Raw genomic sequence first — 24,402 nt, 5'->3', positions numbered from 1 at the left:
GAGTCATTGAATCAACTAAATACGTTTCCTGATTTAGAACACTGTACGAGTCCACTTAAATGGCAACGTCGTTTTTTTTTTGTTAGGGAGTTATCGCAGACCGAACCAGTTTATATTTTTTTATAAAACAACTCAATAAGAAGTTTATTTTGAACTACTATTTAAGAACGTGCTTTAAGTAAATTGTAGTAATTTATCAATCTCAACTATTTTCTATTTAAAAAAAACCAAAAGTTGTAGCTGCTAAAATAATAATGTAATTTTTCTACAGGGTGTTATGCTGTAAATCTCTAATTATCAACTGTCGTTGGACTAATCCACCCTCATCGTTCAGAAAGCAATCGAATTGATTGAAGCGAAAAAGCAGACATTAAGTGTTGTGGTTAGAATGTAAATGACGACAATCGGCGTTCGTTCAAAGGGGAAATTTTTCCAATTACTTATTTTTAATCCGGAGATGTAACATTAAAAAGACCTTGGCGTTGGAACTCTTCAAAAAAAATTAAAGCCACTTGGAGATGACTACTTGAAACAGCAAAAGGTACACGCACGTCAGAATGAGAGCGATTATCTTAGAGCTAATGATTTATGATGGTGTTATTTTCTATATACTGAGTATCTTGTGCATTTAATATACCGAGGAAGCCAAAACCACCACTCGGGATTACCGCGGGTCCACTTAAACGTGTTTAAAATAGCTATTTTATAAACAAGTCTGTCTAAGTACTTGTACTTGAATAAAGTGGCCCACTTCTTTTATGCATATGGTTATTATAAATATCGTGTAGTGCGTACAGTGTACACAAACAATCTGGGTTTACGTTTTACACGTATTAGCTCGACGAATGATGGCAGGTTAGGCTGTAAATATTATAATAAAACATACCAAAACACGCGGTCATCATTAAATTGTTTATTGTTTTTGATATAAACTGTTCATCTAGATTATTTCGGGGTAATGTAGTACCTGGATATAGCCGTTACAGTTTTCAAGTTTTCGTAAACTGCCTGATTTACCAGTCAAATTTTACGGGAGAGTTAAATTTTCTTGTGTCAGCGTTGGAAACCAGGTATTGATAATCTTAGCTTTAGATATACTTGTTACCCTAACCTAAATAAACTGTTATTTTTGGTAATACTCATTATAACAGCTCATAATTAAACCATTGTAAGTCTAATATGAGCTGGGAACCATCAGAAAAAGATGAAAACAACACATATTGGAAAAACTGAGATAGCAGAACAAAAAGACAATGTAATTGAATCAATTGAATTAAACCACATACATATTAGTATTAAATTATTATTATAAGTCCCCAACTCAGGAATATGTTCTTTTTGTTCTGTTTCAACGTAAAGGAAGGTAGTTTAAGCCAATATCTCGGGACGTTTTTAGATGTTTCCCAATTAACGTCCCGTATCTCAAAAATATCGATTGATTCTTTTTTTCTCGATTAAGCCATAGAAGCAGCTTTTTATCTCTCATTCTATATCTAGTGTGATATAAATCCAATATTATCCTACATAATTTGAAAACAAGTCCCACGACCGATCAGATCATACAAACAGTCAAAATGAGAAAAACTTTAAGCTACCGCCACATTACTAATAAATATTTTTTAATTGTTTTTAACATGATAACTGGTTGTTTAAGTCAACATCTCGGGACGTTTCTAGGTGTTTTTTAAATAACCTCTTGTGTCCGAAGAAATATCAGTTTTAAATGGCAGCTATAAACTTGAAAATGATGATTGTAAAACTTACAACAAATGTATCTGCTTTTGTACTTAGAAGTGTCGTAGTTGTAGTTGTCTACCACTTAGGAGTAACTCTATTTACTATTTATAACCAAATAAAGTATGCACTAAAAATAACAATCTATTTGGCTGGTGGTGACTATCATTGCAATGTCAGAATATCAAAATTGTAACATAAAACCTCTAATCTTGATAGTAAAGGGTTTTAGTATTTGTAGGTGGGTCCTGGACAATAAGTATAATATCCCCCTTTTCTTTTATAGTCATAAATATGTTATTAAGTACGATTAAAAAATAAGAACTTATGTTTCTGACTACAAATTCTTATTGAATTTTAAATACACTAACTTCATTAAATAAAAAAAAAACTATAGGAAGTAGCCGCCCACTAATACAAGTTTCCAACCAATTAAACGAGCTTAATAGATAATTTACTTCTGTAACGTTAATCGCCATTCAACAAGGCCCTTCGGAGCTCTTTTGTATGGATGTGAACGAGCCTTAAAGAACCGGTATTGTTGCCGAACTTTGATTACGGTGACAAAACCAACCGAGTGCAAACCTGCATCTACTTCTTTACAATTGAAAACTATATTCGGCTAAGGGGAATGACATTTTACCACGTGACGCAACTCCTCTTTAATTCACATAATATATAGAGTGTAATCCAAATAGTAGCAACATTATTCAGCTTCTTACAAAAAGGTCAAAATCATTAAAATCGAACGGGTTTTTTTGACTTTCTTGTTCAATGTTTAAAGAAAGAATGCAAAATCAAAATTTCTTTCATTTTTAGGTCGGAACATTAAGACCTGAAGAAAGTTTTAATAGTGAAAAACATTTACTGTTCCATGATGTTTAAATAAAATAGCAACTTTATTATAACTGCCTGTTATTTGAAACTGGAGACAAACAAGTATTGAATATGTTTGGCAGACTTATCTACTCACTACTAAGTAGTAAAAATTATCATTAAAAACCTACCTAGACTCGAATTATTGTAGAACTTATGGTATTCCAGTGTGTCCCAAGATGAGGTTCCAAGCCTGAGTGTCCTCTAATTTAAAAAAAACAGTAATTTATTAAATTATAATATTTTTATTTACTTTTTCAAATTGTGTGCATTTAAAAGAGTTAAGAAGCAAACTTAATAATCATCAAAAGACCAAGTAAATTCTTTTGATTTTTATCAGAATAGAAAAAGAAATGTTACTCTTTCCCGTTTTTACATTAAATATCTAAATAAAATACTATAAAATGGATACAATAAGAGTTTCCTGTAAAAGACGTTTTGGATTGTTGCCTTTATTTTCATCATTATCATCGTTGTCATTTCTTCCATTTTGATGATTTAAGAGTACAAAATGCTAAGAAAATAGAAAACTTTCTCCAAATGGGAATTCCTATGAAAATAATGTCTAATTGTGTTCTGACAGTATTGTTTAAATTATAGCAAAGTTAAATAATTTATACTGAATCACCAAAATCTCACCTCTGAACTGTTTGACACATGTTTTGATTGTTTTTATTGGAACACTCTATATATCTTTAGACTAGTTGATCTAAAATAGTTAATATAATGCTTTTTCAAACAACAATTTTGAAACCATTAAAAAATTCGAGTACACTTAGTTTGTAACACTATTAAAAATGCACCAATATTATTAAATACTTTGTATTAGTGTTTAGCAAGGATATTCAAGACATTTGTTCCTTTTTATAACAATTGCCATGGTTATAGGTCAATACACAATATATCTTGGTCATACAAAAAATATATTGTGTTCAATTAAAAAATCATATAAATATATGTATCAAAATGTATATTTAATGTCGAATGCAGTTTTCTGGAATTGTTGAATGAATCAATGTTATTTCTACACTTTATTCTCATCGACGTTTATTTGATCGACCTGACTATTTTCAAAGAAAACCATACAAAATTGTTTCAAATAAATAGAAAATTCAGGTCCGGCACAGTCATAACTTTCAATTATCCCAACCTAGAGGAAACAAATCGCTAAAAATAAATTGAATGAAGCGATTACCAAAAAAACAATTAAACATCAATTTTCGCTGACGATAGAGACAGCGGATCTTAAACGGTTTAGGCTCCACCCCAAACAAACCAAAATCGAGGGCGTCCCTAGGCTGGAGTTGTCCTGGGTGGGACAAAGACAGGACGATCGTCTCAAGTCGAAAAAGCACGCGAGTGGTGTCGGGACTAATTTCATTGAGTCCCGACAGCCAGTCTGAATCCAGACGTTCGTTCGGGAGATTTATGAAATTACATTGAGAGTTTCGGATTTTCGTAGGGGGCCTCTTCGGTGACAGTGACGTGCAAGACGATGGAGGACGAGAGCAGTTGTCACTTTGTCAAGAACGACAAGATCGGCACTACGGCGTCGGTGACGTCGTTCTTCATCAACGACATCCTGAGTCGGAAGAAAGGTGAAGAGAAGGTTGAAGACGAAGCTGGGATGCAGGAGTCTGCTTTAGATATGTCAAAAGCACACAGAGATGATTTAGGTGAGTTTTTACTTATATCCTATACAGTTAGGATTAAATCATATTAAAAGGGCAAACGATTTCATTTAAAGTCGAATGTTAACACTGTTAGCAAACAGCGTATCAATTTTCAGTATTTCGATTAAAAACCAAATGACGCTTTCCTTTAATTATAAACACCCACTGAAACATAACATAAAATGTTGTGGTTTTATATATGGAAAGTTTGGCAATTGTATTTTCTAGAAATACACACAAGGCAAGTGTTTGGCAACGGTTAAATTTTAACAAAAATAACAACCAAATCAAAGCAAAAATCATGGAGGTTACACGTGAATTTCAAAATTATTAATTTGAGACTTAAAACCTAAAATGTCTGACTTAAACTTTTTAAGCTCAATTTTTCAATTTCTGTAGTAGGTAAGTTCTCTTGTTCCGAACTAAAGTTCTGTAGTCAGCGCCATTCTAATTTTTGAAAGCAGGACTCTCAAGAAAAGTTTTAAACGAATGTGACTGAAGAAGGTGAAAATGGCAGGGTCTGTCACATTCTTTGTGCTTTTCACTTGGTAGCTCTTCCCTCGTTTCAAGAATACGGCACCAGGGCTCTAATTCTTGAAAACAAAGCATAATAATTCTCAAAAGAAATGTTAATAGATTACATACCTTTACTTTGATACATCTATTCCCTCGTTTTAAGAATACGTACCCAAGAGTTGCCACAAAACGAGTATCAATTTACAAATTTAAACTGGTCAAAAAATTTCCAAATGCTCCTGAACAAATGCAAAAACATTCTAAAACACTATAGAAGCTCTAAAAAAGCGTCTTGTCGTGTCTTGCAAAAGCTTACAAAGCAGCCTAGAAGAAGTCTAAAAGCTTCCAAATGCTTTTTAGTTTATCTAGAAGCTCTCAAAAGATTTCGAGACAGTATAAAAGCTTCCGTATGCTTCTAGAGCAGTTTAACAGCTTCCAAAAGGTTCTAAAACCATCTACAAGGTTTCAAATGCCCTAAAGGCAGCCCAGAACCTTCAAGGCCCTTTAATCTGTCCAAATGCTCCTAAAGTAGTCTAAAAAGGTTTTAAAATATTACAGAAATTCCAATATGCTTCTCAAGCAGTCTAAAGCCTTTCAAAACAGTCCAGAAGCTTCCAAAAGCTTTTAGAACACTCTAAAGGCTTCCAAATAGCTTCCAATATGCTTCTTGAGTAATTTAAAAGCTTCAAATTAAAATGTCTTAATAGCAGTCCAGAACTTTCAATGCTCCTAAAGTAGTCTAAAAAGATTTCAAAACACTACAAAAACTCCAAAATGCTTCTTCTAAAGCAGTCTTCCAAAAAAGTCTAAAAGCTTCCAAAAGCATTTAGAACAGTGTAAAAGATTCCAAATGCTTTTCAACTAGTCTAGAAGCTCCCAGAAGATATCAAAACAGTCTAGAAGTTTCCAAAAAAATCTGGAACCGTGTAAGAGTTTCCAAATGCCTCTAAAGCATCCTACAACCTTCAATATGCTCTTTAAAGAGTCCAAAAACCTTCCAAATGCTCCTCAAGTAGTTTAAAAAAATTTTCAAAGTTTTCAAAACAGTCTAAAATCTTCCGTATGCTTCTAAAGCAGTTTGAAGGCTTCAAAAAATGTCTAGAAGTTGAACAAAAAAAGTAAAAAATTTTGCATCTCTGAAAGAGTATTGTGCTTTTTAAAGCTTTTTTACAGATTTTTATGCTTTTATGAGGAAAATGATTTTGCTTTTTAAGCCATTTTTTAATAATTTTAGTGCTTTGTATTCCGGACTCTACTATTATAGGTTTCAATTTCTCCTTTCCTGCCTATCCAAAAAATACACTTTGAACAACTTGTCAACCTAGAAATGTTAAAACTACAATTTTCAGAGTGATGCATTAATTTGATTTCCATATTGAAATCATTTCAAGGAAAATTGAGCTCTCTTTCCTTTCATTGAAAATATCTGTCAACAGTCAACTTTATGTCAGTTTCATTCACAGCATAAGGGTAATTGTGAAAGTTTTTGATTTAAGCCGTATTTTCGTGTAAATTTCAGTTTTATTGTTGTTTTTATGTATGTCATTGAAACCAAATCTTCTAATATGTTAGCATTGACCTATTAGAAGTCTAGATTATAGATATCCTTATAGAGAAACTAAACTAACTTTTATACCTTTCTTAAAGGGTGTTGTTGTTATGTAATCTTTTCTTAATTTTTGAAATAAACAAAACTGCATTTACCAAATGTGTTAAAAAACTAAATGATTACAACAAAAATCAGTTTTTTAATAACTGTCTATATTTTGGCTACATTACTGTGACTCAATGTTTACTGCATTATGTTATGAATGAAGTGATCACCGAACAAACTTTTAAAAGTCCAATTCAGCTACAAATTAACAAACAGACTTATTTGGAGTTCTGACGTTCTTCAAAAAAATACGCAAAGAATATTTTTAAAATCGCAATTCATTACTACCTGACCTAACCAAGGTAAAATTACTACAGCAGGACGGTTTTTAAAAAAAGAACAAAAAGACAAAACAAGGGAAGGACGCAATGTGAAAACCTACCAATACCCGGTTGGTAACAAGGCTTTCAAATTTCCTTCTATCAAATTAATGAAAAAAGGGCTCGAGTTAGTTCCGTTTAAAAGCCGAGGAATAATTATAAACAGTCATTGTGTAGTGAAAGGACAGACCGAAAATAAACCGGGTACACAAAACCCCCGCAAACAACCTCTTTCTAAAAATTATCCACGGCGTTTTTCTCTTGAAAAGTGTCAATAGATTTTCGCTGATGACGTGACAAAGGACATTATAAATCGGTGGATGATACAAGGTGCCACCTCAGGCCGGCTTTTAACTTAAAAGCTTTTCGCACTTTTCGTTATATAGAGGTGTTACTTAATTTCAGTAATTGCCTCGGCATAATCATTTTATGTATACACACACAAAAGATCACAGGGAAATAGTGGCTTTCATTTAAAACACATTACGATCAGCGCCGACGAAAAATCCCCGGGCCCGTTTACGTTGAATGCGAAAAATGTCTGCTTTGGTAATGGCTTTTTGAGATTCTTATTTACGTTGCACTGAGTGAACTCTAATTAATCTACTTGGGAAACCATTAGACATTTTTACCTGGACTCAAAAGCCTACTTTATGTTTTAGGTACATCAACACTTTAACATCAGGTAATTTCCATTCAAATGTCTGAAACAACACAGTAGTACTTTAAGGTCAAAAGTTATAAAAACAGTGATTAAACTTTGTTTTTAACCCCCTTGTTTTGTTTGATGATTGTCTAAAGAAGTTTTCTCCTTTTCGTCTTTTGAAACTACCTTCTCTGCCTTCTCCAACATCCCTAATTGAGTGTTGTAATTGACTTTTAGCAGCCTATTTTCTTTTCTCTTAAAGCTTCTGTTTTGAGTGTGATTAACACCTTCTTGCTGTATTTTATTTGCTTTCAGTCTTTCTCATCACTTAACTCCGCAAATATATTAAAATAGGAACTTTTTCTATTTTTTCTCTCTAGTAATTTATCAATGTTTTACTGCTCCTAGAAAAAAATTATAGCAATGATGTTGTGATATGGGACAACAAAAGTTTTGATAAGTGGTACTTTTGTATCTTTTACTGGAGTTTATCGGTTGTAAAAGCAGTGACTTAGGTATACCGAATGTTAATAGTAGTATAGTGTTCATAAAAAAGTTGGACACTTTTTGTACACTGTAAACCTGCCTATGATGTTACAAATTTGAAAATATTGGGGTTCAAGCCGGTACAAGCGTACTTTTTCTAAAAAAATTTAGAGTAGGCAATAATTTGGTCTCTTTGTACAATATTAAGCTGTGGCATTTGGCATCGTAGAGCAAAATCTGCATTAGAAGGATTAGGATTACTGACTTTTGCTGCTATTGTTAATTTGACAGCTTTTCAAGTATATTTCCTTGTTTTGTACCTCCATGGGATTGAATTTCACAGTTTCCAGGTTTAGGACAGAACTGTAACTGACGGCCAAAACTGTCAAAATTCCACTCATAAAGCTATAAAATACCTTTGGTACTGTTTATACTGGATTTTAAGAGTGTGTTATGGTTTTACAGATTTATGAAGATTTTGACGGTTGTCATATTGAAAAATAGACTAGAATTAAGTTAAAAACATATAACCAAATGTTACAAATGCCAAAAATGTACTGATGATGGCATAAAATGCATTCAACCAAAGTCACACAGATTTTGTTGCTTTCAAGTATGTTTCGTTGTTTTGTACCTCCATGGAAATGAACAAAAGACAGAGCTATACCTGTGTTATAACTAACAGCCAAATGTCATCTGTCTCAATAGGAAGAATTATTTTAAATTTGACAAATGAATAAGCAAACGTTCACAAGTGTTTTCCTCAAAAAATGTATGTTTCTATTAACTGTTACGTCACTCCATTTTACTTTGATATTTGCTATATATTGGTGGTGTCTGCGGGTGGACTGAACCAGTGAGTAATAGCGGTGAATAATGACTACAAAAATACGAAACGAGTAACAGTATATTATTCTCATAGTAACAAGGCTTGCCTTTACAGTTTCAGATCATTTTCTAAACTTTTTTTTTCCTATAACTTATGTTTTTTTTTATAATTATTTTTATTTTTTAGATTCGTCTAGTCCGGGTCTGCCCACTTTGCCTCCGGACTATTCGACGTCCGCGCGCCTTTCAGAAGACTCCGGACGCGAATCCGCCGGATCCGTGGCTGGCCAATCAAATCGCAAGAAAAGATCACGAGCTGCGTTTACACACGCACAAGTATTCGAATTGGAACGCCGATTTAGCCAGCAGAGATATCTCAGCGGACCCGAAAGAGCCGATTTGGCGGCAGCTTTAAAACTGACAGAAACTCAAGTAAGAATTTTATTACTCATTTATTAACGTGAGGAAGTGTTCTTTACCTCGTGAGCATACAGAAAGTAGTACTTCCGCACATAATTTCTATGACACCCAGTAAACAAGTATTTTCCGCACGTGATACCCACTTTTATGGTAAAGCAGTTCGCATGATGATTTAGGTCTATACAATCTGAAGAAAACCAATTTCTTGTTGAAAGTTGACCTCTAGATCATTAATATCTATTTTATAAATAAAATATTATGAAAGAGTGTCATCAAAACCTTTATTTGTCAATAAAATGCAATGCCAATAATTAGGTTAAAAGAATAACTAAATAATAAGAAAAAAGTAATGAAAAATTTCTAAATAATTTAAAATTGTTTATTTTGGTGACCTATAGACTACAAATGACATTAATATTTTATGGTTCTGTATAAAAATAGCAATATTTTTAACAAAATGCCACAATATCCATGCATATCCACTGTATCAAATTTTAGCTTTGCTAAATTAAAGATTTTTGGCAGTCAAATTCATAATTTAAAATTTGGCTCATAATAGCTATTTTCACCACCAAAAGCTTATACTACACAAAATGGGTATTGCTTTAGTATATCGTCGCTTAATAACACTGCTTCTCCAATAATTTATTTTAAGTAAAGTAATACTAATGAAAACTCTTTTTTCCAGGTTAAAATTTGGTACCAAAACCGACGTTACAAAACCAAACGAAAACAACTACAAATGCAAGAATCCAACATGTTAAACTCGAACGCACGTAAAGTGGCCGTTAAAGTGCTGGTTAAAGATGACGTTCCCATTTTCCTGCAACAAAAAGCGCCCATTTACCAAAGAACGTACTGCACGGACCCCACGAAAACGCCCGACTTTTTCGTCTACGATCAGTTGATGGGCAAAAATCTGGTCCAGAAATATCCGAAAACTTTACAGGAATCAATGCTCAATCTCTGCCAGCAATACTCGAGTTCCATGCAATTATTTCCGTATTTTAACTATTACCATCCGTCCCTTATTGGTAGTTTAGGGCAGCAGGAAGAAGACGTTGGATCTGAGAGTAGAGAACAAAATTAAGTATTATTTTTCAGCAATAATATTGTTTAATTTTTACTGTATAAGTACAGATTAATAGTATTAAATGTAGGTATGTACTTGAAATTGCAATAATTGAGAAAGCTGCAGCACTATTTTAGATTGAAACAGAAATCTGTTAAATGGACACGTCGTTATTTAAGTTTTACTACTTAAAAAAATGTAAAATTTTGTAGATTTGTAATATACTGTAAATAATCTTTAGATATTATAATTTATTTATTGAGTGATATTTTTATTTGTGCAATAGTGAATAAATTGTTCTAAGAAATTGCTACAGTATATGTTTTAATTTTAATTTTAAGTGTTTAAACCATTCAAGAAACTATTGTTCCAAAATTTTCTTTATTATATGGGATGTTACACATTAAGATCAAAAGTAAAATAAAGCACAAATTACTGAAAAAGTTTTTTTTTCAAATATCTGTAAAATCGGAAACTCAATGAACAAGATGTTCCAGATATTAATATTTAAAAAAATATATATTTTGAGTCACACATCTAATTTTGCTAACAAAACAATTTAATTTTGTATAAAAATCCCTGTGTTATTAATATGAAACAATAATAAATAATTTATTCCTGATCTGAACAATATTATTACCTCCATCGTTGATTAAATAGAATTTTAAATATGTGAAAACGGTTTAAAGTGTAATTTGATAGACAAGTTCTTTTTTGTCAAAACGTAGGAAGGAGTGTTATCTTGTCATGATTTGACAGTGGTCTAAGCTCCTAATTTGACGTTTTTGCGCCAATTGCATTGATAAAGTATTTGAACTTTCTTGCAAAATTGTCATCAGGAGAGCAAAGCAATTTGTATCATATAACAACGATTTGCGACTTTCAAAGAACAATAATTTAATAAAATTGTGACTTAAAAAAATATCATTTTCTTAATAAAAAAATATAATTCAAAAATGTCATTTTTAACAGAACAGTTAGGTTGGTTAGACTTTCAATCACACAATTTGCATTAAAAATTTTACAAAGAGAGAATTTTAAATTATAGTCATTCATTTCATTTTGTATATTTTTTGACATATTTTTATGGAACGGTCCATCTATCGGGCAATGCTCAAAGCAGTCTACACAGAAAGAGAAAGAATGTAAAGCGTTCTGTCTTTCTTGAACTGCTCATTCTCGTTTAGAGCCGAACAGATGGCGCACCACCACGTTAAAAATATATTCAAAACCTTCACTCTATATTAATTACAGTGTTGCCAGGTCTAAAAAAATTATTCAGAGATTCAGAGAAAACTTTTAAATTTTTTTGAAATCTGTGTAAATATTTGTCCATAAAAAGTGGTCAAAAAAAATTGGATCGTTGTGACGTGTATCTGTTTATTGTAATTATATTTCAATCTGTCAGAAACTTCGAAAATGTCAAATACTACTTTCTAAAGCTATAAAACTACAAAACTTGTTTAAAAGCAATACAATCAGTGTAAATCATATTATTATGCATTTTATAGTTTTATTGGTCCATGAGTAGAAAATGGACACTCGTGACGTGTATCTGTGTATTTTGAGCATATTCTAATCTGTAACTTGGAAACTGTCAAAAATGTCTCCAGAAAGGAGAAATAACCATGATGTGCTAGTACAATCAGTGAAAAATCATATAAAATGTTTTATAGAGATTCATGAGCAGCATTTTTGACAGAAGTCACGTGAAGCTGTTTTTTTGTAGCTAGTTATATGTATATGTCAACAGGCTGCAAACTGTCAAATACGATTTTGGCATTGAAGTTATAAATGTATTAACATGCTCAAAAGCAATTAAATCGGTGAATTTTATAGGTACATGAATGGAATTGTACCGAACAAAATTCTGTTCGTTTTAAGATCAGCAAATGTTGAGTAGACGTTATATTAGCATTTTTAAAAGTACCAGAAAGTGGAATTAAGTAAAGTAAAACTTACTTACTTACTTAATTCTGGGAAATTTAAGTAAAGTCCGGCAAACTTTTTAAAACGTTTTTAAGGTTATATATAATTAAATAAGGGTTGGCAACACTAATTAGTTAATTAAAAAGTGATATAAAGTGTATGTTGTTTATCATATTTGACGGTTTTCAGGCTTCTTTTAATTTTTTCTTATCGGTTTCTATTTAACTTTTCTTCATCTTTGTTCTCATCATACTAAATCATTTTTTTTTAGTTTTTGGAAAATGTGCTGTCTTTTGGTATTTATGTTATATTTGGTAGTTATCTAAGGAAATTTTCATACAGTTTGTGTTGTATTTTTAACACAAATTTAACGTTCTATATTTCGAAAAGTGCGGATTTGCATTTATTAGTTTATTTGCTAAAGCTTTAAGCTTTGGTACCATATAGTCTAAATACCCTGTAGAATCCGTCGGTTTTTTGTTCGTTTTTTATGTTTTGACTCTTTCTTCCGTTCTTGTTTTTGTGTCAGTTTGACTAAAAATTTGTTAGACACTTAGGAGCAGGAAAGAAAATACTGGTTAGTACGTCAGAATGTAAAAGATGATAAAAAATAGACCACTTTCAGCTAATTTTTTCTAATAGATTCAACCAGTCAAACTACGTCTTAAAACTAACCTAATCTACAATCTACTGAACAATCTGATCATTTGAAAACATTTCTTGTTTGAAAACAAAAAACTAATACACATACAAGCTTTTTGGGTGGCTCGAACTAAAGCTTTTTAAAATCAGTCCCACAACCTGTTACCCATAAAACTGTCCCAGTTACACGGGAAACGATTTACGCAAAATTTTCGTTTGTCGATAATACGCTCGGCGGACACTTTCTCCTTTTTATCTTAATGGAATTATGCATATATGACAAATGAACGGCGCCAGCAATAAATTTCACACGGCCGCCACATATAAAAGCGTCCGGGATTTTTTGACACATGCCCCGGGTTGTTTACACGACCCTGTACAATGCCGGGGACGGGTCCCGATCCTGTTCGGGTGGCGCCAGGATACGTCATGGTTCCTTCAACCAGTGACGGTTCCATCATTTTTAGTTTAGTATTAGTCACTAAATAGTGGTTCTAGTGGTGCGCCACTGATGAGTTAATCATTTTGTTTTTTTTTTCAAGATAGAGATATTACTAGGTGATATATTTAGAATTGCGATTAATGTGCTTGATTGTCTTCGAAAAACCTGTTCAAATTTGGACATGATTTTTTTTCTTTTATTTTTAAGTACCCCTCCATTGTACGCCTCTGGATCGGCGTGTGAGGGCGCCGTTCAGGTTCCAGAGCAAATTTAACATAAACCAGATGACCAGTTGCCGCCGCATTTCTAATCGACCAAGAAATGGAAGTATTGTGCGTGTAATCGAGACTAATATCGGATCACCTTACACTTGAATTACTCATAGGCAGATTCAATTCTATTCAACTTTTAAAAAATCTCCACTAAAGTTCATCCAACACACATCCACATCCAAAATTTTGCAATAATTACTTCCAGTTTAACTCTGGATTAAAAAATACATCCCATATACTTTTTCCCACGTCCAAAAGAATGCAATAACGATTCATTCGAAAATGCATCCTCAGGCACTTAAGTGCTCCAGAATGTATGTTTATATTAGAGGTAATATCAGTCAGAAATTAATTAAAACGTCATGTTCTTTAATAGGAGAGTAAAAAACGACATTTCTTATAAAGAAAAAAGATAGAGGACTCTAATAAACTGTTAAACTGTTTCAGGATGGATAGGTAATTTGTTTTTATTGAAGCTGAAGTTGCAGTATAGATATTATTTACAGCAAAGAACGTCTGACATAAAATTTTGTATAAATCTTCGTTTTCACGTCATAATTTAACGTAATCAGAATCACCTGATTAAAAGATTTGCAAACATTCATAATTATTATAATATTTAATTAAATATCAAGGGATCTAAGTGGATAAACATCCCTTTAATAATGTGTTTCTAATTTCAATCATTTGTTTAGCTATAAACTAGCCAACATAACAAATTTTGCCTCTAAACTGACCTTTCGTGATCAAACTAACACAGTTCTATTCGATTTATGCAAAGAGTTGTTATTTTTCTAAACTATAGTTGGTCGTATTAGTAATAAAACCTCATCCGAAACTTAATAACTTCCTCAAATTTAAAAGCAGTAATAATTGTTATTATTATTGATACTTGTAATATTTTCTTCAACTTCTTTTTCAGTTGTAAAGTGTAATATTTTAGATTTTTATGGGTAGAATTAGCAGGATTTTCACAGTTGTTTTATGCAATCACTGTGGACTGTCAGTAAATCAACATTGGCCAGTGATATAACCATAAAGCTATATAACATTTGATTATTTATCCTGCATTGTTCGGCTCTAAAATGTTTTTACGTTTTTATGGATCGGAATTTGACAGTTGTGATGCAGCTTTCAGTCTATAACAGCATCTAAATAACACAAGACCAATGTCGTAAACGTTAATGCTTGTACTACATATAAAGCTATATTGAACTAGGAAAAATAAATAATTTAAAACACACAGTACATTAATTGACTTTGATACCCTCGTAGGATTTTGACAGGTGTAGAGATTAAGCTCTCTCGTTACACTAACAACTGTCAAAATTTGACTCAAATACCAATAAAAGTATAAATTACGTTTGAAACTTAACCAAGTTAATAAACATTATAATAATATAGGTAAAGCATACACATAACATCCAATATAATAATTTCTGAAGTCTGTTTGACAGTTTGGCACCTAGCTTAATCTGACATTTTGCTGACAACTATCAAAATATTTACCATATCTATAAAAGTATATAACAAACTTAAACATTTTAAAGTGCTTTTTAAGTTGAAACCAAATTTTCGGATAGATAAGCTTTTCTTTTGATATATGACGTTTCCAAAAACGTAAAAAATGTATATGAAAGATGACAATGGAATTATAGTGCAAAATCGTCAAATTGCTGATCACTGTCAAAATATTTATCATAAAGCTAGAATGCCCAATTTCCCGACATTTCCAAGTCGATTGCAAGTACAACTTAAGCTAAGTTGAGGTTTGAACGTGAGTGTGTCTAAGCTGTCCTTAAACTTATCATTTTTGCCAATGTTGGGAAAACGGATATAAACGAAACTAAAAAACGTAAACTTATTAAAGTGTTTAAGGTTTTTTAGGTTAAAACTAAAAAAAATTTTAAAGCATATTACAGAGTTTCACAAGTTTAGACTAAATGTTTTGATATATTGTAACTTTAATTTCATGTCGTTAGGCTTGGTGGTGATGTTTGACATAATATGACGTTTCCAATAATAAACTTCAAGTTCTAGATGAAAGGTCAACTGACTAATTTGGAACTTTAAATTGCGAGAAATTTAGAAACTTGTCTTTAATCAAATGATTGTCAACAAACAATGAATTATTTGTCTAATATATGGACACTAATTCATGTTTGAAATATAATTTTTAATGTGTTTCTTTTACATTTATTAAGCATATTCAGGTATAGTTAACTGTTGTAACATGAGACATTTAGTAAAGGTTAAAATGCTATATTTTTTCAAAAATTTAAGACAGGAAAACAAGAAACAAATGATTTTTTTAAATAGGTTTATACGAGTAGATTATTACCTTAAAAAGGTTTTACCTTTGAAACTAAATTTGATGTCGATTAAAAACTGTTAAAATGAAACTTTTGTTAATTTTCCAGCAAATTACATGCAGATATAATTATAATGCTAAATGTGCAATTTTCCATGTCAGGGCTTTCAATTTGTTGTCACAACACTTAATTTTTAAGGTGAAACTAAAAAAACAGCGCAGTTAAAGATCTTAATTTAAACGTCGGAATTTTATAAAACCTAGCAAACTATAATATTAATGATATGTGGTTTACGATCCTCGGTTTATTAAATTTATTTGTTTTTTATTAATTTATTTCTGCATCCTCAGGACACACTCTTGATTCTGATTTGGGTGTTAGTGATATACTGTTAAAGTTTGATTCAGAGTAAAACAGATCCAAAAAAACCACCATAACTATAATATTAATATAAGAAATTTAGCTTTTCTTTTGGATAGTTTTCTGTGGATCCATTTGGAGGAAATTGTCATCAATTTGAGACACCCTGTATAACCGATAAGCGGTTAAAAAAAGAGTTCGTTCGTTAGTTCATTCATCGTTAGTTTCAAGAAATAAACATTCAAACATATCAAGTCACAACCCCTACAAATTTTCCCAAAAATAAAATTCTTCGACACTCAATTTATAGGACATTATAAGCACCCTCTTATAAAAATCCCATTACCCTCTAGAAACCGCAAATTTATCACCCCATTAAACCCCCTAAAAGGCAAACAATTACGGATCCACCACACTTATACTGACTATTCAGATTTTAATCAATCAACCGGCAAACAAATATTAGCTTATTCTCGAATTCCATTGGTAGGAGGCGTGTTCGCGCTGACGTCATAAACGCATCAGCGGATACTGAGCTCAAAGCTCGACCAATCGGCCACTTAAGCTCTCTGCGCTTAAGGCTCATTTCCCGTGTAAACAGAGCTTAAGGGGATTGGTTTCGTTCGCGTGGAATGCTCTTGGTTTGGTTTTTAACATGCATAATTAGCTAAAGCTCTGACTCGAGTGGACGCAAATTAACCAGCAATATGTTTCAAGGGTACGAGGATAGTTATCCGAGCTGCGACACGACAAGTGTAGTGACGTCGTTTTCAGTTAAAGACATCTTAAGCACGAGCCTGCCTAATGACGTGAACGAGTTTTACGTGAAAAAAGAAAGTTTCGACAGTGGACAACATCATCAGTGCTGGGACTCGCCTTATTACGGACCTAGTGACCCAAACGCTAGCTGTTACTACAACGGGGAGGATTTGTTCAGCAGGACCACTTGGGGGGATTGTGGGGGGTACAACGACGTGAGCTGCTCCAACAATACCACCTCGGTTTATGGGGACATGTACCATGAGAATCAGCAGAGTAAAGTGGATTTAGAAGATAGAGATGACAATCCAAGTACGTATTACAGTCTTTGTTCTTATGTTTTTTAATGCATTTTACTTTATTAATTGTAGATTAAACTGCTCCTTATTGATACTAAATAATATTTTTTTATTGATTTCTGTCACTCTGCATTACTGCAAAAAAACATGATGCATTTTAATTTTTTGAAGTTATATTGAATATTTCTATAGACAGGACAAACTTGCTATTTTGTTGAAGACTATACTTAACATCTCTGAAATTAATAGTTTTTGAAAAATATATTAAAGTACAGAATGTCTGGTAAGCACATAATCAAAAGGGTACTGCATATTTTTGGAAATAGAACGTTTTAATGGTTTTTAATGAAATTATTTTAATGATGATGATTAAGTTGCATTAAAATTCATCTAAACATCCTTGTATATTCATACCTTAGTCGTTGCAGTGATCTACAAAAAGTTTCACATGTTTTTCATGTTATTCTTTATGAATGGTTGGCAATAGAATAATAATTAACTACCTTAGGTCAACAACAGAACATCACAAAATCATTCATTTCTTACTGAAATCTAGTACCTAATATTATATTTTTATTAAGCGAAAAGTTACTCATTTTGAGAAACCCTGTATAATATAGAACAAGTATTTTACATCGGTAGGTCAGGAATTATAGCTAAGGGAACCAATTTTCAAACAATATTCCCGTCTAGTTTTCCATAAGTTGGAGTGAATCTGTATAGAATTTTGTCGTGGAGTAATATACTGGGTGTATTACAGTTTTAGGTGCCAAACTTTAAAACAATCTTGTAAAGGATGAAATTTCCTCCAACTTTAATGATTTACACTTTTTTGTAGCTCCTCAAAAAACGGAACCATCCTCAGTCGAAATGGAGTTAGTTTTTAAAAAAACAGTTTGGTGCATCCTGTCACTTCTTGCCTTGTTAATTACTTAAGGAAACTCCTGAGAACAAAAACACTTTAAGTACAAACGTCAAAAAATAATTATACGTGTAATATAACCTAATATCTCATAATAGAGTTTTCGTTTGCCATTGCCAAATTTGTCATCCATTTGAAAACAAAATTTTAATTTTTTTTTTCATAAAGAAGGATAGAGATGAGCTACTAATCAGTGTAATCTCTTTTAAAAATTGCTTTCTTCTACTTAAAAACGCCATTAAAGTTACTTAAAACTGTATATTAAGATTACAGATTTCCAATCATTTTCATTATTTTATTATAATAAGTTATCTTATTTATTTTGCTTCAGTTGTTCAGTCATTAGTAAACAAAAGTTTAGAGACACAGAAATTTTTTAGGTTATAGGTTTGTAATTCTTTATTTACCATTTTGTTCAACTAAGAAAAATTTAAACTGTACATACATTATAATGTTGATAAATAATACAACTTTTTTTCAAAAACATTAGTCACACATTACTAAAATAGTACAGGATGACTAAATTTTGACTACCTTTTTAACTCCCATGATTTCGATTTTAACAAAGATTTGCAAACTATAAATCTTGTGAATATTTGTCTTCACTTTGTTTTTAGGTAGTTTATTAATATACCGGGCATCCCAAATTTGAGTAACAAACCATATTTAGAATTCCACGTCATATTCTAAACCTTTTTCTTAAATCTTGAATAAAATATATTTTCCACTTAAATCTTAAATAAAATATTGGTCATACTCCATTTAAAACATCATAAGTTTGGTATGTTACTCGAATTTGAGGCACTGTAAATACTAAAAGACTATTTAGAAATAAAATACTATCTACAAAGCTCGTATTTTGTTAAAACTAAACTAGATTGATCAAAACCAGTCAATCAAAGCTGCTAGAGCGGAATATCGATAAAATCCTTCTACAACAGGTAGGCATAGAATTTGACATAGAATCCCAAAAAAAATTGGTCATTCTATTAAAAAATCATAGAATTAAAGTAAAGTTTTCATTTTGTATCATAGCTTTTGTTTACCTCTTAAATTTAGGACTCCATGCATAAATATCTGCAAGATTCGTATTTTGGATTTTTTATAAAGCCAAAAATAAAGAAATTAATAGGGTGACTACTCGTATATTATTGTTAATACCCAAAAATCCATTTGTGTCTTTTACAAGAAAATTCTTTAATGAAAGAGCAGAAGGAAATTATTCTTGATACCATACTTGTTGATTAAAATAATTGAACTAAATGCCACACAGTTGGAAAACTGATACTTTTTTTACGTTTGCATTGTAAATAAAAATGACAACAAAAGGCCCAGACAAATAAATCAATCAATTTTTTGTCCTATTCCAGAACACCAACAAGTGACCAGTTCGAAAACGGAATTACGGAAGTCAGGTCGCCAGCGACCGAAAAGAAAACCACGTGTGCTTTTTTCCCAGGCTCAAGTGAAGGAATTAGAACAGAGATTCAGAGTACAAAAGTACCTTACGGCACCAGAAAGAGAACAAATGGCCCGGGGCTTAAAACTGACGCCGACACAAGTCAAGATATGGTTCCAAAATAGACGGTAATTGTTTCATCTGTTTTTTGTTTATGGTTCTATGTAGTTATATGTAACACAGGTACAAAAACAAAAGGCAGACCACATTGGAAAAGTCTGAGGTGGAGGTGAAAAGTGTGCGGAACCAGAATGAGACTCCAGTGACAGGAACCACACTGCCTTATTATGCCCCCACATATTCACAAGGGAATTACAATATGTTTCAGGGTACTCCTACTACATACAATAGTCACCCTTCGTTTAGTAATGGGGATTACATAGGACTGAGTCACTATAGTGCTTTTACTCCCGTTTCATAGTAACTTTAGAGAAATGTTGTAAACCAAAAATGTATATATTTTGTTGTTGTGCTGTCGGTTGCGATTTTTTGTAAGACTGAAATGTCCTTTACCGTTAACTTACCATAAAATAAGACTTGCAGTATTTGTAAATAAACTTAATTTTTAATATACCACATTTATATTGTCTTATCGTAGTAGATATTTTATTGCCTTTAAACCTTGCATGTTGCAACTAAACACAACCCATAAAACCGCAAACAAACCAGACCTAATCGACCATTTCTAAATTTGCCTAGTGAAACATTAATAGCGGGATTCTCTTCGGGTCTGGTTTACATCCTATCTTATTTTTGGGAAGAAATTCAAGTAGTTAGCACCAGATCACCTTTTAGCTTAAAAGCTTTCCAGTTCGGTCTTGATAAGGAGACTAACGATGAACAAGGTGCCGCTTGTTGTAATTCTTTTTGTTGTGCAACCGAATAAAGTCGGAGAAGAAAAAGTCCATAATTTATTATACTTTTGATTATTTTTTTTTAAATCACGTTTGTTCCTATTGATTTTTTTTTATGTGCAGTGTGTTTTAGCCTGATCAATAACAGTCAAAACTTTCCAGAAAAAATAACTTGATTTCAAACAAGTCAGTGTCAAATTCTGAATTTCCACCACCGAATAATCCGAAAATATTCAAAACCAAAATGTTCACCCGTAATATCTTGAAAACGATATGTCATAACGTTTAGTTTTAGTCTTTAGTATGACTCTTTATTTTATATCTACCTTAATTAATCAATTTTTGAAGCTTTTTTATTGTTTTTTCTAATACTTTGTTCGGTAGAGCTGATAGAACATTATTAAATGAAACATGAAGAATTAAGAAGACACAAAAGTACCTACTCGTAAGTATACAGGATTACAGGATGTTCAACCCTTTAACTACCAGATGTAAAATGCAAGCCTTTGGATTATACCAAATTTTAAATAAAATTAAATAGATACTAAATAATTATGATAAACGGGTAATATGTTGTCAATATCAGAAACAACTTTGTATAACACAACCTGCCTTCATACTTTGACAAATTGCTAAATTGTTTTTGAAAAAATTCCAATTTCAAAATTCAAAAAGTTATTTTATCATTAATTATTATTGATGATGGGTTAATGATGCAATATATTTAAATTTGACACCTACTTACTCTAACAGTTATTGTGACTTTCATTATCAGTTTAAATACTTTGTATACAGGGTGAAGCCAATCTTGAAAATTATCCACATTTCACCTACACCTTTTGGTTTTCTTCCAAATCAAAACTATTATTAACAAAAATCTTGTATAGAGTGACTTTAAGTACATCTATGACTTAATTAGAATAGTAAACCACGTCAGATATTCTTACATTAGGTTAGGAGGATTGACTATTTTACTAGTGACTACAATTTATTTGGTTTTGACGTGAATGATATAGGGAAACATAAAGTACATCTATGACTGTCTTATAGACTGTACTGTTTAATTTCCAGTTTTTAAAATTTTTAGTTTACAGGCAAGTTTAGCTTTTGAGATGATTTTGGTGTTAAATGAATTAAACGCTTTTTTAGATCTTTAACAGGTCTGTAAAGTCACGTGACGTTGGTTGAAAATTCCTAAAAACCAAATCCTGACCTGATATTTTTCACCCCCAGTCTACTACAATCGTAGAAAATGGCTAAATTTGACAGCAAATACGGAAGTTTAGAAGTGTAGAGAGTTAAAGTAAGCTTATTAGAAAGTAATTCAACGTTGTGAAACTTTCACTTTTCTTAGAAAAGAAGGATTTTGTCCCGGAATAAAATGTTGTCCATTGCGTCTACTTTTAACCTTAAACCACTGTAAAGAGTAGAGAAACGTGAATAGTTAAACTTTGAAAGAACTTTCTGCCTTGAAAGACTAAATTTGGCATTTTTTTTAACTTAAAACCGAAAAAACCTTGAAAACTTAAAATTGGATGAGGTAAAGTAATTTAGTAATTGGCTGAAGACAAACGCAACCACTAATCGCCTTAAATGTTATAATAACATTTTATGTCAGTAATCATCATGTCAAACTTAAGAAGAAACATAAGAAAGCAACTTTTACATTTACCGCAAAGTTGTCGACATCTGGTGAACGAATTGTTGAAATAATAGTTCTCATAAAAATATATTCAAATCAATTGCAAAGCAAATAAATTGATTTGACTTTTCTGCCTGATTACAGATTTCTGTAACCAGAATAGTTTGGATTCTAGCCACAGATGTCACAACGTGCTAATGAACTCTCTTTTTAGAAAGTAAATTATATTTTATATATTTTATAAATCTATTTTTTTTATTATAGTTTTATTAGAGTTCTTTTACCGTATCTTAAAATTGAAATATTTACCACAAAAAAAATCGATTTCTGTATGTGAGTGCCATCTATGAGTGGGCGCTGATATTTAAATGGGATGGCTCTTTTTCTGGGATGTAGTAGTTTCCGACTTTCAGCCAAGTGATAATCGATAGTACCAGTTCCATCATTACAAGTTGGCTGATCAGCTAACAGATGGCGCCCAGAGAATGTACTCATACTGACCTTTTAAGTGTTTTACTGGTAATATTGTTATTATTAGTGCGAAAAAGAAAAGTAACGCACTTTTATGTTGTCTTAAAAGAGCTAAATTGTAAATTTGTAAAACTACTGAATAAGTTGTACAATTTATATTATGTACACTATATTGAACAGCGGGAGATTGTGTTACTCAAAATTGTTTGCATTGGTTCCTTCTAGATCTAGAAGATGCAAAATAGCTTGAGAGAAATGATATGAGGAGATTTAGGTTCTTTCAGACCTTTGGAACTATTTGCTTATTGTTTATGTTTACTAGAACAATTTACAGAAAATTATATTATGATTTTTTTTACTGTCGTTAAATTGTACTAGTAAAAAAAACTGTATCACGTAATCCTTAATAGGTAGTTATACCAGATTACTGAACAAAAATAAATGTTGAATTCTGTCGCGAACAAAAACGCAAATTCCCATTTAATCAACCATTGGTACGTCCCAATGCGGTCCATTAAACTTTTTTTCTCTACGGCTTTATTTCCTTACTTACCACCGAAGTACCACACGCACAATACGACAAACAAAGAAACTCACCGATCCAAAGAAATCGATCCGTCAATGAGGTAGGTACTCGTTCCCAAACTGAAAAAACGAACGGCAGTACCAATTAAAAGCTTAATTAGACGGTTTTTTCAATTTTAATCAGGCATCAGTCAATTAAGTGGCCACCCGCTTGACAGAACCCATAATTTGTCTGTCTTCATTGGATGGTACTTAGTACTACGCATTTGTTAATTGAAACTGACTTATTTTATACACCGGCTAAGGGTAATTATAATTTTGTTTCAATACTTAAACGGGTCCCATTAAGGTTGTTTAAACAACACCGAAAGTTGTAGGCTTAAATAAAATCCTCTTATAAACGGGCGCGGTGTATAATTGAAGAGCAAACAGGGCGGTTAACTTTAAATGAAAAAACGATTAATGGATCTTTCCCTTATGGCGAGGGCCCACTTACCAACCCCTAGTATAATGTTTCAGACGCCACCGACTCAATAATCTGTGTTGAGGGGTTGTTTACCGGCTTATTGTTGAATGGGTTATTCGCAAAAACGACTCTTAGTCTTCTGGTACAGACCAACTTGAATATTATCAGATTATGGACCTTGAATAAAGAAAAGAGATTTGAAACAGTGAAATAGATATAAATAATTGTTTTATTTATTTTACTAATTATTATTTTTTAATCGGTAAAGAAGGTTTCAGTTGATTTTAATAAGCTTTCTCTATCTTACTCTTGGTTATACGATTTTGCTCAATCCGTTTCTATTATATTTGACTAACCTATACAAGCTGATTCTACTCAGCTCCCGTCGTTTGTAACTCAGTTAATATCTAATTTAACTTAGAACTCAAATTTTCTACACATAATCTTTGAATTAAAATGCATTTAGTGAAAATATTTTTGATTATACAGGGGGTGTCCTAAAAAAATGTCATGATGACAATTTTTTTTTAATTGGCCACTATTTTTCTGCACATTTAGGTGTTTCCTATGTTTTTCTTCATAACCGTAAAACTGTATTAAAATCGGTTGACAAATACCAAATACAAATACCAAATATTGACAAATATATATTAGATTTAAACTAGAAGCAAGGATTAACAAACATACTGAGTAAACTTGGTCAATCTAAATTATACAATGTTTTCAAAATTCACTATCAACTGTTTAAAACTAAATATTCTTACTGAATTTCATAACAGTTTTAGAGATATTTTCCAAAAATACGTTTTACTGTTTCAAAAGA

The 24,402-nt window shown here is 31.8% G+C and overlaps 2 protein-coding genes across 2 annotated transcripts; both read left to right on the top strand.

Moving 5' to 3' along the window:
- Positions 1 to 869: 869 nt before the first annotated feature.
- On the top strand, positions 870 to 10,540 carry LOC145727674 (uncharacterized). The gene is made up of 4 exons (XM_081977453.1): positions 870 to 1,070; positions 4,073 to 4,286; positions 8,921 to 9,165; positions 9,842 to 10,540. Exons 2-4 carry the CDS (start codon positions 4,106 to 4,108, stop codon positions 10,241 to 10,243), a joined length of 828 nt encoding a protein of 275 aa, XP_081833579.1. The 5' UTR covers positions 870 to 1,070; positions 4,073 to 4,105; the 3' UTR covers positions 10,244 to 10,540.
- Positions 10,541 to 16,644: 6,104 nt separating this feature from the next.
- LOC145728328 (uncharacterized) lies at positions 16,645 to 20,196 on the top strand. Its single transcript, XM_081978460.1, has 3 exons — positions 16,645 to 17,253; positions 19,533 to 19,749; positions 19,805 to 20,196. Exons 1-3 carry the CDS (start codon positions 16,890 to 16,892, stop codon positions 20,040 to 20,042), a joined length of 819 nt encoding a protein of 272 aa, XP_081834586.1. The 5' UTR covers positions 16,645 to 16,889; the 3' UTR covers positions 20,043 to 20,196.
- The last annotated feature ends 4,206 nt before the right edge of the window (positions 20,197 to 24,402 follow it).

This window comes from Ips typographus, linkage group LG4 (assembly GCF_016097725.1).
Source record: "Ips typographus isolate SLU linkage group LG4, UJ_Ityp_2.0, whole genome shotgun sequence".
Taxonomy (NCBI): Eukaryota; Metazoa; Arthropoda; class Insecta; order Coleoptera; family Curculionidae; genus Ips; species Ips typographus.
The sequence above is the reverse complement of the archived record's forward strand: the minus strand, read 5'-3'. Positions and strand labels throughout refer to the sequence as shown.